The 15,042-nt window shown below is 46.0% G+C and overlaps 1 protein-coding gene across 2 annotated transcripts in view; it reads left to right on the top strand.

Annotated features, from left to right (window-relative positions):
• The first annotated feature begins 3,259 nt into the window (after positions 1-3,259).
• The window catches only part of ksr1a (kinase suppressor of ras 1a), a 78,729-nt gene continuing 66,946 nt past the window's right edge, over positions 3,260-15,042 (top strand). For both annotated transcript variants that reach the window (XM_063202873.1, XM_063202874.1), the window contains exon 1: positions 3,260-3,740. In XM_063202873.1, coding sequence (XP_063058943.1) covers positions 3,531-3,740 — 210 coding nt within the window. In that variant the 5' untranslated portion in view covers positions 3,260-3,530. The remainder of the gene's footprint in view (positions 3,741-15,042) is intronic.

Genomic DNA, 15,042 nt, shown 5'->3' with positions numbered 1-15,042 from the left:
GTCTCCCCCCTCACTCTACTGCTCATACTGCTCTCCTCACTCTGACCTGTACACGGGACCAGTCTGGTGATTTTCCGCTCCTGGCCCTTGACTGTGTTGCTAGGGGCCCCCGGCAATTGTTTGAGCTGAGTTTGTTTGAGAGATGGGACACTGCAGTGAAGTTGGTCTTTCAGCAGGATTGTCCCATCTCCATCCAGCATCTTTACTTTTACTATTCTCTCTGTTCTGCATGATTATTATGTACAGTAGTTGTGCAAGTTTATATGTTATGACATGATGTAATTAACCCCTTTGTGCAGAGCCTTTGTTTCCCAAAAAACTCCTAATTAAGCCTATTGTAAGTAGTACATAAGAATGAGATTCTCCTTTGGGAATATATCAGACATAGGCAGAGTTGTATAAAGTAGAAGTGTAAGTACTTTTACAGATGTAATTACAACACTAGTAGTATGTTATTACAAAGTTGAAACCATGTAATATCATATCTCTTGTGTTGTAATTACATCTGTTTGAGTACTTCTACCTCTACTTTTTACAACTCTGGAAATAGGTCTCACGTCATCACTAAAAGTTTATACATTTAGGCCTACCCTATTTTACCTTGTACATGCACTTTGTCCAAGCATTTTACTTGCATATGCAAGAAAAAATATTTCATGTAGACACATAAAATGGTTGTATGTATAAATATTTAGTGATGTGATTTATTGCCTAGGAGGCACCTCATGCTAGGAGTAAGAGTTTTTGGGAAGTGCAAGCTACTTAAGAGTTTTTGGGAAAAGCATTACTTAAGAGTTTTTGGGAAACGCAAGCCACTTAAGAGTTTTTGGGAAACACAAGCTACTTAAGAGTTTTTGGGAAACGCAGCCCTCACAAGGCTTGCTCGGTGACTTAAGGTTCTTGGTAAGTTAAAACTTTTCAGCGAGGAATGCACTGGCCGCCCAATGGCCCATGCACAAAGCTCCTTACACAGATGTTCTGTACATTATTAGACATCAATGAAATGGTGAAAAGGTTACAAATCACATAAAAGCAATAAAAAAAAGTTGATCACATAACCCCTTAGCGCAGAGCCTGTTCTAATCTTACTTTCTCTAATATTGTAATGGCTATGTCTTTATCTCTAACTTAAGGCTCTCGGTACTGTCATAGCAATGATGTAGTTGAGTATTTTCAGCAAATAGTGAATAGGCCTGCTGGCGACCCCATGTGCAGTAAGAGGCTACATAAGAAAGGTTACAAATCACTTTTGAGAGGCTGGTGAAGTCTTACCTTGAGCAGCAGCTCACAAGGCGATACTTCTACTTTTTTTTCCCCCTTGTACCGTTATGATACAGTCCATTTGATGTGCTGCAAGAAAAGGCATGGCCTTGCAGACGAATGTGAATGGAAGGAGAGGAAAGTAAAGAGGAGAGAAGAAATGTGTACGGAATGGATTCAGAGTACCAGTTAAAAACAAGAAAAGGTTTTTGAATAGGTATAGGTTTTCTTTTGTCCCTGTGTCTGTGAACCTATTGAACGCAGGTCATTGACAACTATCATCCTTGTAATGACATGTATGTGTGTAGGAGGCTGTAGGCCTAGTAGATATACACTTTAGTATATCTTTGATAGAGACTTTAATATCTCTATGATGGCACCTTATGTAGGCCTATGTATGTATGTATGTATGTAGGCCTATGTATGTATGTATGTATGTATGTATGTATGTATGTATGTATGTATGTATGTATGTATGTATGTATGTATGTATGTATGTATGTATGTATGTGTTTTTTGTTTTGTTTATTGTTTTTTGGCGCCATGTGTATCAGTGTTGTGTGTATGTGGCAGCTATGTTTGTCTAAGACAAATTTCCTTCGGGACCATTAAAAGAATCTTGAATCTTGAAGAAAATAAAAGGAGAGGACAGGAAAGAAACAGAAGCGATGGGAGGAGAGGCCTTCCAATGGTGAAGATGAAGTTACCATCTTCATCACCATCATCAGGCTTCTTCTTCTCACACATGGTGGTTATGAATGTGAGAGTGACGGTGACTCAGAGAGAACGTGCTATTTCCCTCTCGCAAATCATGAATAAGCGCCATCAACACAATGGGCATCAGTTCAGTCACTTCAGACTTCCATGTAATTTCCTCCATAGGTGTGCACAGATAGGGACGAGGTGGTGCTCTAACACCTGCCCCTTTGCCTTGCTGGGTATAAACTGCCCCTTTTGAAAGTCTTTTTCTGTCAATGTACTATGATCCATGTTGACATGGTAATCAACTAATGCTTCATAATCAAAAGCATGTGACAATAATGCCCCAATATAATATAGCCTCTATGGCTTAATATCACAGCCGGATATTCCACATACCAACACCCCCCTCTTCAGCACACAAGAGATGTCTATGCACGCTGCTGCTTTCCTCTATGTAGAAACATTTATTGGTTAGCCTGAATAAAGTCCATATTGATCCTAAATAGTTAGATGGGCTTGGTGTGACTTAAAGCCTACTTTCTTTATCATTTTACTGCCTTTACTTGTAGGCCTATAGGCTATAGGCCTACTAACCATGCCTCTGATTGTAATTCATCACTGAGATATGACCACGCACTGATGAAGGCTTGTTAGCCGAAACGCGTTTGCTTTTTGGACATGGTGGTAATATAAATAAATAATGAGACGCAGTTTGTGAGTGCGGATTTCTTCTTCCTTAAGTTGACGCTTTTTATCTCGCACCCAAAAGCTTTTCGGTTTTCCAAGAAGTTGAGCGCGTCCTCTGCCAATCACTGAGATATGAGCCATGAAACCACTCTCTGTTTTTGTGTTTTTTTGTTACAATGGATGTGCACACTGCTAGATTATGGGCAGATTTGCCAATTTCAGATCAGGTTTTGAATTCGTTTCCCAATGAAAAGTGAGGAGGTAGCCCTATATCTGCAGATGAACATCAGTGTCAGTGTGACAGCAATGGGACTATTAGGCTACTCATTTGCCATTTCATGGCTTTTGCCAGTTTTTATATTGGTAATGTGGGCCTATTTACATATCATATGTGCATAGCTAGATACACCGATAGAAATATTGGACGGGCTGTTTTATTTTAATCAGTTCTCCTAATGTAGCCTACGAACAGCACGACACAATCTAGACATGAACAACGCAGGGGCTAACAATGCACCACAGGGGGACTACACTACCCACAATGCAACGCTCCGTGATGTTTCCAACAGCTGACAGCCGCTTAAACCCTATGTGTGAGAGCTGCCAGGAAAGAGGAGATAGGAGTCTCTCAGCAGAGCAAGCTATTCACACGACCCAACTGCGCTGTTAAATCAGCACCGTTGGAGTTGGGTTGCTTTGTATACCAGACTATCTTTGATTTCCCTTCGTTTTGGTCTACGTTGTCCTGCAGTTATCCATTTGGCTATCGTCGGTTGGATTAAACTGCCTTCTGTCGTATTTGCCTACAGGATACAGTGCATGTGCATTTTGTTATTTGCAGACAATATCTACCCAACACAAGACGTGCCTAATGCCGAGGAATGGATAGTGTGTCTGATAAAGGGGGAAAGATGGTCGAGAGCGATGAACAGTCGGAAAGGGATAGTGGCGCTGGCGCAGCGATGGCCGCGCTACACCAGTGCGAGCTGATCCAGAACATGATCGAGATCTCCATCTCCAGTTTACAAGGGCTCCGGACCAAATGCGCGGCGTCTAACGATCTCACCCAGCAAGAAATACGCACTTTAGAGGTAATTATCACGCGGATATGTCTTTCAAAATAACGGGCCAAATTGCAGTGTCATGCAGCCAGGCGTTCACAACAGCGATGGGCTGCGGGCTATCTCTCTCTCTCTCTCTCTCTCTCTCTCTCTCTCTCTCTCTCTCTCTCTCTCTCTCTCCCTGGTTGCTTTCAGGGTATCGCCTCATCCGTCTCTTCCTATTTTTGCAGCATACAGTTGTGTGGGTAGTGCTCCGCGATGTGGTGCCCTACAGCGTAAGCTACTGACAATAATATATGTAAATACGAATTTATTTATACGCATCTTTATTTTTGTCACTCTGTAGACCATCCACGCTCATAAGCTATAAATAGAAATTCTTACTAGCTTTTGGTGGGTTGTTATTTTGACCTCATTCTCTAGGTGAAATATTTGGCAGTAACCCCCGGATATTTTGCAGCATTAGACTGCGTATTTTTTAATCTTTGTCCATCCCATGGATTGCTTTGCTGCACGCTGCACGGTAATTGTGTCCGCCTTTGTATTATTCTCAGTTCAAAGCATCTGCAACAGCGCACACGAGGATCTCAGAATAAAAGAGAGAAATAAATAGTCCACTCAATCATCGCCATATTCCGGGTGATTTTTTTATGGGTTATCTGGAGTTGCTAAAGCTATTGAACCCCCCCCCGCCCAAACGCATTAAGGCCGAAGTGTCAATATGCCTACCCCGCCTTAAACGTCTACCAATCTGCTGCACCTGTACTGATAATTTATGAGAAATCAATACAATCGTGTATTGGATGACGTGGTGGCCTGTGCACACTCTTGTGATGGACGAGTAGGCTAGTTGCGCATAGGGTGATGGCCCGCATTTTTGGACCACCGTTGTGGCGAAGCGCTAGCCTATATTCCACTTCATTTCTACCCTTGGCAACATTGGGACATACAAGATATTTGGCATAACTCACATTATTGTTATGATTTCTTTTTCAAACATCAGTGTGAAATCTCATATGTGCGAGCGCATTTTCAGCTGCTGGCAGAATATTTTATTGGACATTATGATCTGAAATAGTCTTCCTGGCACGGGTTCGTGATGTTATAGGCTAATATGAAGCTGCTCGTGCCATCTCTCCGTTTAAAACATCCCCATCGGCGCTGGTCTGGGTATTACAGGCTACACGTAGCTGCCCTACTGCGATAACCAAAATGCCACATCTTCCCCTCTTGCGTTTTATTTTTAGCACGCAGACACGACGGCTTTTGTTTGGCGTATTTGGTGCTGACGTCTTTTCATCATAACACTGCGTGTTAGTGGCAGCCAGGCACATGTGTCATGATGATGACTGGACGTATGGCTGGGCGGCTGGTCTCAAATTCGTGATGAAAGGCCACAAAAGCGCTTACAATACAGACCAGATCAACGTCCAAGATTCAAGAGTGTATTGTCATTGTCAAAAAGGCAACGAAATTGTGTTCGGGGTACAATACTTAGCAGCAGGCCGCAGGTTACGGCCATATATTGTGAATTGTAGATAAGGTCAGTTTTTTTTTTACCCCCTCCCGTCCCTTTAAAGATGGACTGATGGCCGTATCCTGTTGGTGTGATGGCCCCCAAGGGCCTTGTTCGGCTGCTGGTGTGTCACGGGCGGATTGAGTAGAGTGTGCTGCTGTGTTGATAAGGAGCATAATTGATGAGGAGAGAGTGGGGGCCGGGCCGCCTGCATGGCTTACTTTGAATTATGTCTTTACTGCGATCTGTCTGCCATTGCATGCCAGCTTGCAAGGAGGATAAGGTCTCGTGTCTGTATGTGTGTGTGTGCGTGTGCGTGCGTGCGTGTGCGTGTGTGTGTGTGTATGCGGATACACATTTGTGCATCAATTAAAACGTATACCGGCACATACAGACACACAATGCACATCCATTGTCACATATCAGTCGCATTGACATTGACTGTGGCCTATGTTGATGTGTAGCATGTACGCAGCTGCAGCAGAACCCATCTCCAGTGGGTGCTGATTGAGTATAACATCAGTCTCAGCCAGAGTAATAGGCCCTCTCACCAAATTCAACCCTGCCAACACCAAAGGGACGTGGACCGTGCTGGGTTCCTCCAGTGTGGATGCTGAACAGTGAGCAAAGAGAAAGAGAAATGATGTAATGTAATGTAATGTCATGTAATGGATGCTGAACTTTCTTGTTGTCTCTCAGTTGTTTTTTCATACAGTATCAAGCATTTCACACAAGCGATTTCCCCTGACACACATAGACACACACAAACACACACACACACACACACACAATGGTGTTTAGCTGGAGAAAAATGGACCTGGAACCAATACTTCGCCAGTCTCCGCCCACCTCCCTGATTTCTGACGTTTCCCTGCTCTATCTCCAGAAGAGTCATTGTATATTTTGCTTAGACATTGACATTACATTAAAAACAAAACTATAGTAATATCAAACAATAGGCTGACAAATAACTGAAGTGGTCTCTCTCTAACACCTGTCTGGGCTGTGGCCATTCAGCTCGGTTGCAATCACATCAATTGGAATGGAATTAACTTTTTTTAAAAACAGATCACTCCTGATAAAGTGCTTAGCCTGCAGAACAACGAGTGAGTGAGCGTGTGAGTGAGTGAGTGTGTGAGTGACGAGTGGGTGAGTGAGTGTGTGAGTGTGTGAGTGAGTGAGTGAGTGAGCGTGTGGGTGAGTGAGTGAGTGACTGACTGACGAGTGAGTGAGTGAGTGAGTGGGTGAGTGAGTGAGCGTGTGGGTGAGTGAGCATTGCTGCACTGCTCTGCACCCCATCGGGCCAGTCTGTACTGTCTGTGCTGAGGTGTGAGGAGATGGGACAAGATGACAGTACAATACAATACAATACAATACAATACAATACAATACAATACAATACAACATGTATTTAGTATATAGTGCAGTATCACAGCTAATAACCCCTTAGTGCAGAGCCTATGTTATAACCTTACTGTCACCAAAATTGTAATGGCGATGTCTTAATCTGTTACTTAAGGCTCTCTGTAATGTCATAGCAATGTTGTTATGATGTAGTTGAGTATTTTCAGCAAATAGTGAATAGGCCAGCCGCCGGCGACCCCATCTGCACTAAGAGACTACGTAGACTCGGAGCACATTCAAAATACTCACACGTGTACACATACACATTTTTACATTCACACAGTAGCTCTGGAGGCTGCCGTATACTATGTCGCGCCAATTTTCCAGGATTTCACGTGAGAAAGTGGACACACGTGCATACACACACTCACACACAAAGACAGTAACACTAGTCTTAAAAAAGATTACGCTGGAAGCGATCGTAACATAGCCTAATTTGTAGTTCTACACAGTAGTGTCAGTGTGTGTGTGTGCACGTGTGTGTGTGTGTGTGTGTGTGTGTGTGTGTGTGTGTGTGTGTGTGTGTGTGTGTGTGTGTGTGTGTGTGTATATAGTAGTGCTACAGTAGTCAGTAAGGCAGCCGTCTGGGCAGCCGGTGTTTGAGGGCCACTCAGACCGGCGAGAGTGGAACATGTCAATGGCCAATTCACGTCACAGGCCTCTAATGGCGCTTTCATGTCCTACTGTACTAGCTATACTGTACGTCTGACAGGAGTGGTGTTGAAGTGGCCCGGTTGGGCAGGTGGTGGTGGTGCTGCTGGTGGTGGTGATTGTAGTCTGGGTGACGGTGGTGTGTTGGAGTGAGATACAGCAATTTACAGTGTACGTATATGGTTACAGTTCCTGATGGCAGTCTGGGTTACGGTGGGGTGTTGGAGTGAGATACAGCAATTTACAGGGTATATGGTTACAGTTCCCGTTGGTAGTCTGGGTGGGTGATGGTGGTGTGTTGGAACTACAGTAGTACTGTGTCCAAAGCGATGTACAGCAATTTACAGGGTATATGGTTACAGTTCCTGTTGGTAGTCTGGGTTACGGTGGAGTGTTGGAGATAAAGTAGTACTACTGCACAGCTGTAGCTGTTGCTGTTGCTGGTAGTGGTGGTGGTGCCAGTAGTGCTATGCCGTGTACAGACCAAGAGCGAACGGAGCGAATGGAGCGACGGAAGTCATTATTTCTCTATGGAGGGCACGCGACCAGCACTCCCAAAGAGAATTCGAAAGGGGCGAAGCTTCCTGAGCGGCCAGAGCGAATTTTAACGATTAAACCAAGTCAAGTCAAGCCAGAGCCGTTAGGTGATTAGCTGAATCAAACATGTCAATGCTGCGTCTGGAGCGAATACAGTGAATTCAAGGCGAAACTTCTTCTGCTACCCACGCTACCAGGCAGCGTAGTTCGCTCTTGGTCTGGACACGGCACTAGGGATGATAATATCAATGAGTGTAGTTAAATGCCTTACATTACATTACATTACATTACATTATATTACATTACACTTTGCTGACGCTTTTATCCAAAGCGACACACAGTTATTTACAGGGTATATGGTTAAAGTTCCCGGAGAAATGTGTGGTTAGGCCCTCTTGCTCAAGGCCAGCTTAGCCAGGGATAGAGGTGGTGTAGCGAGGACTGGTAAGGGTGGGATTCGAACAGAATATCGCCAGTGTTCGGTTCAAAACAAGTTTAGGAAAATTGCCTGCAACAGCATTCTGTGACTGGAATATTCCTGGAACACGGGCACATTCGGAATGAAAAAAAGAGTTTACAAGACTGAAAAGTCACAAAGCGAATATTGCCACCATTCCATTTAAAACTGGAATATTCCTTGCATGCAACTAACTATGTGCTCCCTGCTCTGGTGGTTGCGGTTGTCAGAGTTATGTGAAGTAGAGGTAGAATTACTCTTACAGGTGTAATCGTAACACTAGTGGTATGATATTACAAAGTTGAAACCATGTAATATCCATACCACTAGTGTTGTAATTACAGTTGTAAGAGCACTTAGTACTCCTACTTCATACAACTCAGGTGGTGGTGTTGCTACTGCTAGTGCTATGGTGGTAGTGTTGCCACACGTTCAGGTTTTTCCTGGATTGTCCCGGTTTTTATGGTTTGTCCGTGTAAATTCCTGGACTGTCCCGGTTTTTTATAATGTACAGCTTCATTACCCCATTAACATTAACACATATCATCAATAACTGCTAGTTCTATGGGAGCCTGATCTCGAAAAATTGCGTCTCATTTCTCACGCAAACCAACATCCAAGATTGCGTACATATTCCGATGCATTCCCTGCTGTCTAGAGCACGTAGGTAACTTCTGATTGGTCTAGCTGTGCCCTTCCCAAAACCATCCCAAAACCTAACCTGTCAGTAATGCCACGTTTCTGAGTTTTAAATTTTTGCCCTGACCAAAACTTTCCCTAAACCTAACCTGTCACGGACAGCTGCATGACCACTGCGCATGTGTGTCAAAGAGAATGCGGCGTAAATGCGACGCAATTTCAATTTTTGGTTTGCGTGAGAAATGAGACGCAATTCGTTCGAGATCATGTTGATGGTGGTGGTGGTGTTGCTACCGCTAGTGCTATGGTGGTGGTGGTGTTGCTACCACTAGTGCTATGGTGGTGGTGGTGTCGCTACTGCTAGTGCTATGGTGGTGGTGGTGTTGCTACCGCTAGTGCTATGGTGGTGGTGGTGGTGGTGTTGCTACTGCTAGTTCTATGGTGGTGGTGGTGTTGCTACCGCTAGTGCTATGGTGGTGGTGGTGTTGCTACCGCTAGTGCTATGGTGGTGGTGGTGGTGCTACCGCTAGTTCTATGGTGGTGGTGGTGGTGCTATCGCTAGTGCTGCTACTGCTATGGTGGTGGTGGTGTTGCACCTGCTAGTGCTATGGTGGTGGTGGTGTTGCACCTGCTAGTGCTATGGTGGTGGCACTACTACAGCAGTGGCTGGGTGGTAGTAGTGATAGTGCTGGTGTTGGTGGTAGTAGTGCTCTCAGTTGTTTTATACATGATAAAGTGTGGAATAGCAAGTAGAGAGGGGAAAATATATGTATATATTAAATATCGCGAGTGTGATGGAGTGACCATCACTAGGGTTGTGGGTGTGTTCTGACTAACATGCCAACGAGACTGGCTGTTTGGTGTAGAAGTGGGATGGTACCGTGAGGCCATCGGAAGCATACCCATGGTGTGTGAGCCGTAATTCCATGTGAGTGACCCCGATGTGAGGGACCCCAGTGATGGGTGAAGCATTGATGATGGGGCACACTGGATGGGCAGTTGCGTGAGGGACACCATGAGTGTGTGAAGCGCATGGGTGCGCTTCCTGAAGGGGAAGGCAGTGTGATGGAGTGACCATCACTAGGGTTGTGGGTGTGTTCTGACTAGCATGCCAATGAGCCTGGCTCTTTGGTGTAGCGGTCAGAGCCCCAGAAGGTCTGGGTTCGAGTCCCGGCTGGGCAACTCTACTCCCCTTCGCTACAGCGAGTAATAACGATATTGCGGTTTACAGTCATGATATCGTGTATCGCATATTTTTCCTAATAATTTTCAGCTGGGCACTTTACCCATAGCCATAACTTCCATGGCTATGGTGGTGTGGTGGTTGCGTAATGCGTATGGTGGTGCTACTCGTGGTGGTTGTGTATGGTGCTACTCGTGGTGGTGGTGGATGGTGGTACTCGTGGTGGTGGTGGTGGTGGTGGATGGTTGGTAGCAGCTGCTGCTGGCCACTTTACCCATTGAGAAGCCCAGAAGCACCTCTCCTAGTGCCCAGAAGCACCTCTCCTAGTGCCCAGAAGCACCTCTCCTAGTGCCCAGAAGCACCTCTCCTAGTGCCCAGAAGCACCTCTCCTAGTGCCCAGAAGCACCTCTCCTAGTGCCCAGAAGCACCTCTCCTAGTGTAGTCTCGTGCTCTTCCTCTCCCCTCCAATCAAGAGCAGCTTGATCTCCAGTTGGCTTCTGGCAGGTCAGGTGCACCTTTTATTACACCTCTTCATTCATTCATTCATTCATTCACGCTTCCTTTGTGTGTGTGTGTGTGTTTTTTCTCCCTCCACTCCCATCTCTATCTTTTAAATAGCGTGCCGTGCCAAGCTAGCGCTGCTCGCGACTGTGAAAGAGGCTCGGCCTGGAGAAATTAGTTGTCGACCGTGCTCTGCTCTCCACGTCAAGTGCTACGAGGGGCCACTTCAGGCCTTTTCAGGCCAGCCGCTGTCAAGTGTGGGAACCTCAAGGCCTACTAACTGCTGCCTCTCTTTCGCTCATTCTCTTCTCTTTTTTATTTGCTGTCTCTCAGTCTCTGTCACACTCTCTCTTTCTATCAATCACTTTCTATCACTTTCTCTTCCTCTCTCATTCTCTGTCCCTCACGTTCTCTGTATCTTTTACTCGCTGTATCACCTGCTAGCTCTTCAGTCTTTACCATTTGTATTACATTTTTACATCCACATGCCCCCCCCCCTCTCTCTCTCTCTCTCTCTCTCTCTCTCTCTCTCTTCCTCTGTCTCTGTCCTATTCCTCCCTCTCTCAGTATGATTCTGAACTTTCCATCCTCTCCTGCTCTCTTCTCTCTCTCTCTCTCTCTCTCTTCCTCTCTCTCTGCTCTCTCTCTCTCTCTCTCTCTCTCTCTCTCTCTCTCTCTCTCTGAGCTTGTCTACTGCTACTACTACTACTACTACTATTGCTGCTGCTGTTACCTTGCTGTTCATTTCAAGCGGTTGGTGAATGTGGAGGCTTTTTTTCCTCTCGCTTTATTTCTCGGCCTTGAGCTTCGGCTGCTCTTCAGAAGACTGTAATAGAGTCTACAGGAGGAGCAAAAAAACATCCTCTCTTTGCCAGAGACATATCTGTGTCGACGACCTCGGTGATAGTAGTAGTAGTTTCATAGCACCAGTCAAGGGCTGTATGAAAGACGTTGAATACAAACGACAAATTCCTGGCACATCTACGCTTAGGTACCACAGCTTAGCTGTTGCCTGCGATTGAAATGTCAATGAATGATGATGATAAACAGAGACAAGAAAAAAAGAAATATACAGCGTAAATCCAGCCAATAAAGCACAAAAATAGACTCTTATTTATAAAGGCCTGTATTGTATCACTGACCTAGATTTGCGTGTGTTGTGTGTTATTGTAATGGACATGATTGTTGGAGCCAGGGCCGCTGACAGCTTTGGCTGGGCCCGGGACAAAAACATCTGAAAGGGCCCGAAACCCAACCAATACAAAGAATGAGGATGCAATTCACCTTTGGCTAAGGTCCGCCCTAAAGTGCTTTTTGACCAATCACAGCGCAGCAATTTTTCAGACAGTTTTGACAGCGCTCCATTTAACTCAATGCTGAAATCGCATGTTTTCAAGTATGGCAAGATATTACGGTCGTATTATTGTTAAAATGTGATTGGAAATTGTGCCTGGGGTATTTGTGAAAAAGGTGCAAGTTATGAATGGAGGAGTGTTTTTTTATTTCTTAGGAGTGAACAACTGCTGCGATTAATCACGCTGATATCACAGCATAGATAGTTTATCTGTCCGACCTAGCAACTGTAACCCAAGAGGGCGGGGCTTAGTCAAAGGCGAATTCTGGGCCCCCTTTATCCCTGGGCACGGGACAAATGACCCCTTTTGTCCCCCTCTGTCTGCCTCCCTTGTTGCAGCCATGGCATGATGGCCTGTGCATGTGGATGATGAGTTAAACTCTCCACATCAACATCACATCATCTGGCCTCACTCACTGACGTCACTGCTGTTCTCAGGTACTAGACATGCAGCGCAGGTAGTGTGTGTGTGTGTGTGTGTGTGTGTGTGTGTGTGTGTGTGTGTGTGTGTGTGTGTGTGCGCGTGTGCGTGTGTGTGTGTGTGTGCGCGTGTGCTGTCACTGGCCCTCCATCATGTGTGTGTGTGTGTGTGTGTCAGACAGACAGACAGAGAGAGAGAGAGATTGAGAGAGAGAGGGAGATTGAGAGAGAGAGAGAGAGAGAGAGAGAGAGAGAGAGAGAGTTTGCAGTCGTGTGGATGCTATTATTGCTACATCTATTTTTAGCCATCTTTCTTCCTACGCATTTTCAGGGCTGGATGTTAAATAAGAAAATGAAATGACGCGCATAGAGGAGGCTACGCACGCTGGGAGGGAGGAGAGGAGGGAGGGTTGGGGGAGATGGAGAGAAAAACAGAGCGAGGATGAGAGATGGAAAGAGGGGGGTGAATAGAATGAAAAAGGGAAAGAGAGAGAGAGAGAGAGATGGAGAGAGGCAGTGACAGAGAAACGAAGAGCAAAGCAGAGAGGACAGACAAGCAGGAGAGGAGGGGGATGATGCAGACGGAAGGGGAGGGGCCAGTGTGGGGAGCTAGCCAATCGGCTGCCTGTATCTGTCTGGTCTGGTCGGAAGGTGCAGAGAAAGCAGTGAGGCGCAGCACAATACAGCACAGCACAGCACAGCACAACACATAGTAGCACAGCACAGCACAGCACAGCACAACACATAGTAGCACAGCACAACACAGCACAGCTCAACACAGCACAGCACAGCACAGCACAACACAGCAAGTATAGCACATAATAGCACAGCACAGTACAGCACAGCATCACAACACATAGTAGCACAGTACAACACAGCAAGTACAACACAGCACAGCACAACACAGCAAGTACAACACAGAGTAGCACAGCACAGCACAGCACAGTACAGCACAGCACAGCACAGCACAGCAAATCAAATACAACACGGAGTTGCACAGCACAGCATCACAACACATAGTAGCACAGGACAGCACAGCACAGCACAGCACAGCACAGCACAGCACAGCAAGCACAGCACAACACAGCACAGCACAGCACAGCACAGCACAGCACAGCACAGCACAGCACAGCACAGCACAGAGTAGCACAGCACAGCAGAAATCAGCACAGCACAGCACAGCACAGCGCAGCACAGAGTAGCACAGTACAGCACAGCACAGAGTAGCACAGCACAGCACAGCACAGCACAGCACAGCACAGCACAGCATCACAACACATAGTAGCACAGTACAGCACAACACAGCACAGCACGGTACAGCACAGCACAGTACGGTACAGCACAGCACAGCACAGCACATAGTAGCACAGCACAGCACAGCACAGCACAGCACAGCAATTACAATACGGAGTAGCGCAGCACAGCACAGCACAGCATCACAACACATAGTAACACAGCACAGCACAGCACAGCACAGCACAGCACAGAGTAGCACAGCACAGCACAGCACAGCATCACAACACATAGTAGCACAGTACAGCACAACACAGCACAGCACGGTACAGCACAGCACGATACAATACAGCTCCGTCTCACACTGAGAGCTCGGACTCGACACTAGCAACTACCGCCCCCCCTCACTTGCTCCCCTTCACCCCCCCTCTTGATATTTTTGGAAACTGCACATCAGTAGAGTGTCACTGCTGATGATGAAAAATAGAAAACAGGGAGAGAGGGGGGAGAGGGGGGCGTTCGTTTCGTGGAAAGTCTGGGCTGTTTCTCGAATCATATCGAATGTGAGTGTGCCTGAAAGATAGATGCGCAGATAGATGAAGGGTCTCGTGGTGTGCATTCCAATATGCCACCTTGTGTCCTCCACTTGGGCTTGTGGCCTACGTTTTGCTGATGCCCCGCCTGCCTAGAGAAAACAATTAAGTTTCCCCGCTGTCAGCCTAGCCAAAACAATTTTGGGGGGACTATTCTTCATTTACCATCCTGTTTGAAAATGAGAAAATGACTTAACAATTGAGAGAGATATTTGTGAGATATTGAAATGTAATGCTGTTGTTAGTGATGTCTTCACAACATATTACTTCCTAGTACATGGCCACAAGCACAAGTGGAGGACGCAAGGTTGATTATTGGAACGCACAATGGATCATTTTATCCCCACATTTGTTTTGCCTCAGGTATATGAGGATGAATATGAAGTTGAAGGACAATGAACGTGATGAACATGAACATCCTCATTTCCTCTCCATAGTGCAGGAGAAAATGGATACACACACACACACACACACACACACACACACACACACACACACACACACACACACACACACACACACACACACACACACACACACACACACACACACACACACACACACACACCAGACGACATGTAAGTTGAAGGACGAGGATGACCGTGTGTCCTCATGTCTTCCCCATCGTAGTGCTGGAGAATGTGGATGCACACACACACACACACACACACACACACACACACACACACACACACACACACACACACACACACACACACACACACACACACACACACACACACACACACACACAGACCCCAGACGTCATGTAATATCTATCTAACGTACCGCAGATAAGAGGATGAGAGTGCCCCTGTGCCCCTGTGTCCCTGTGCGTCTGACA

This window comes from Engraulis encrasicolus, chromosome 7, assembly GCF_034702125.1.
Source record: "Engraulis encrasicolus isolate BLACKSEA-1 chromosome 7, IST_EnEncr_1.0, whole genome shotgun sequence".
Classification (NCBI taxonomy): Eukaryota; Metazoa; Chordata; class Actinopteri; order Clupeiformes; family Engraulidae; genus Engraulis; species Engraulis encrasicolus.
This window is presented reverse-complemented; position numbering and strand designations above follow the sequence as displayed.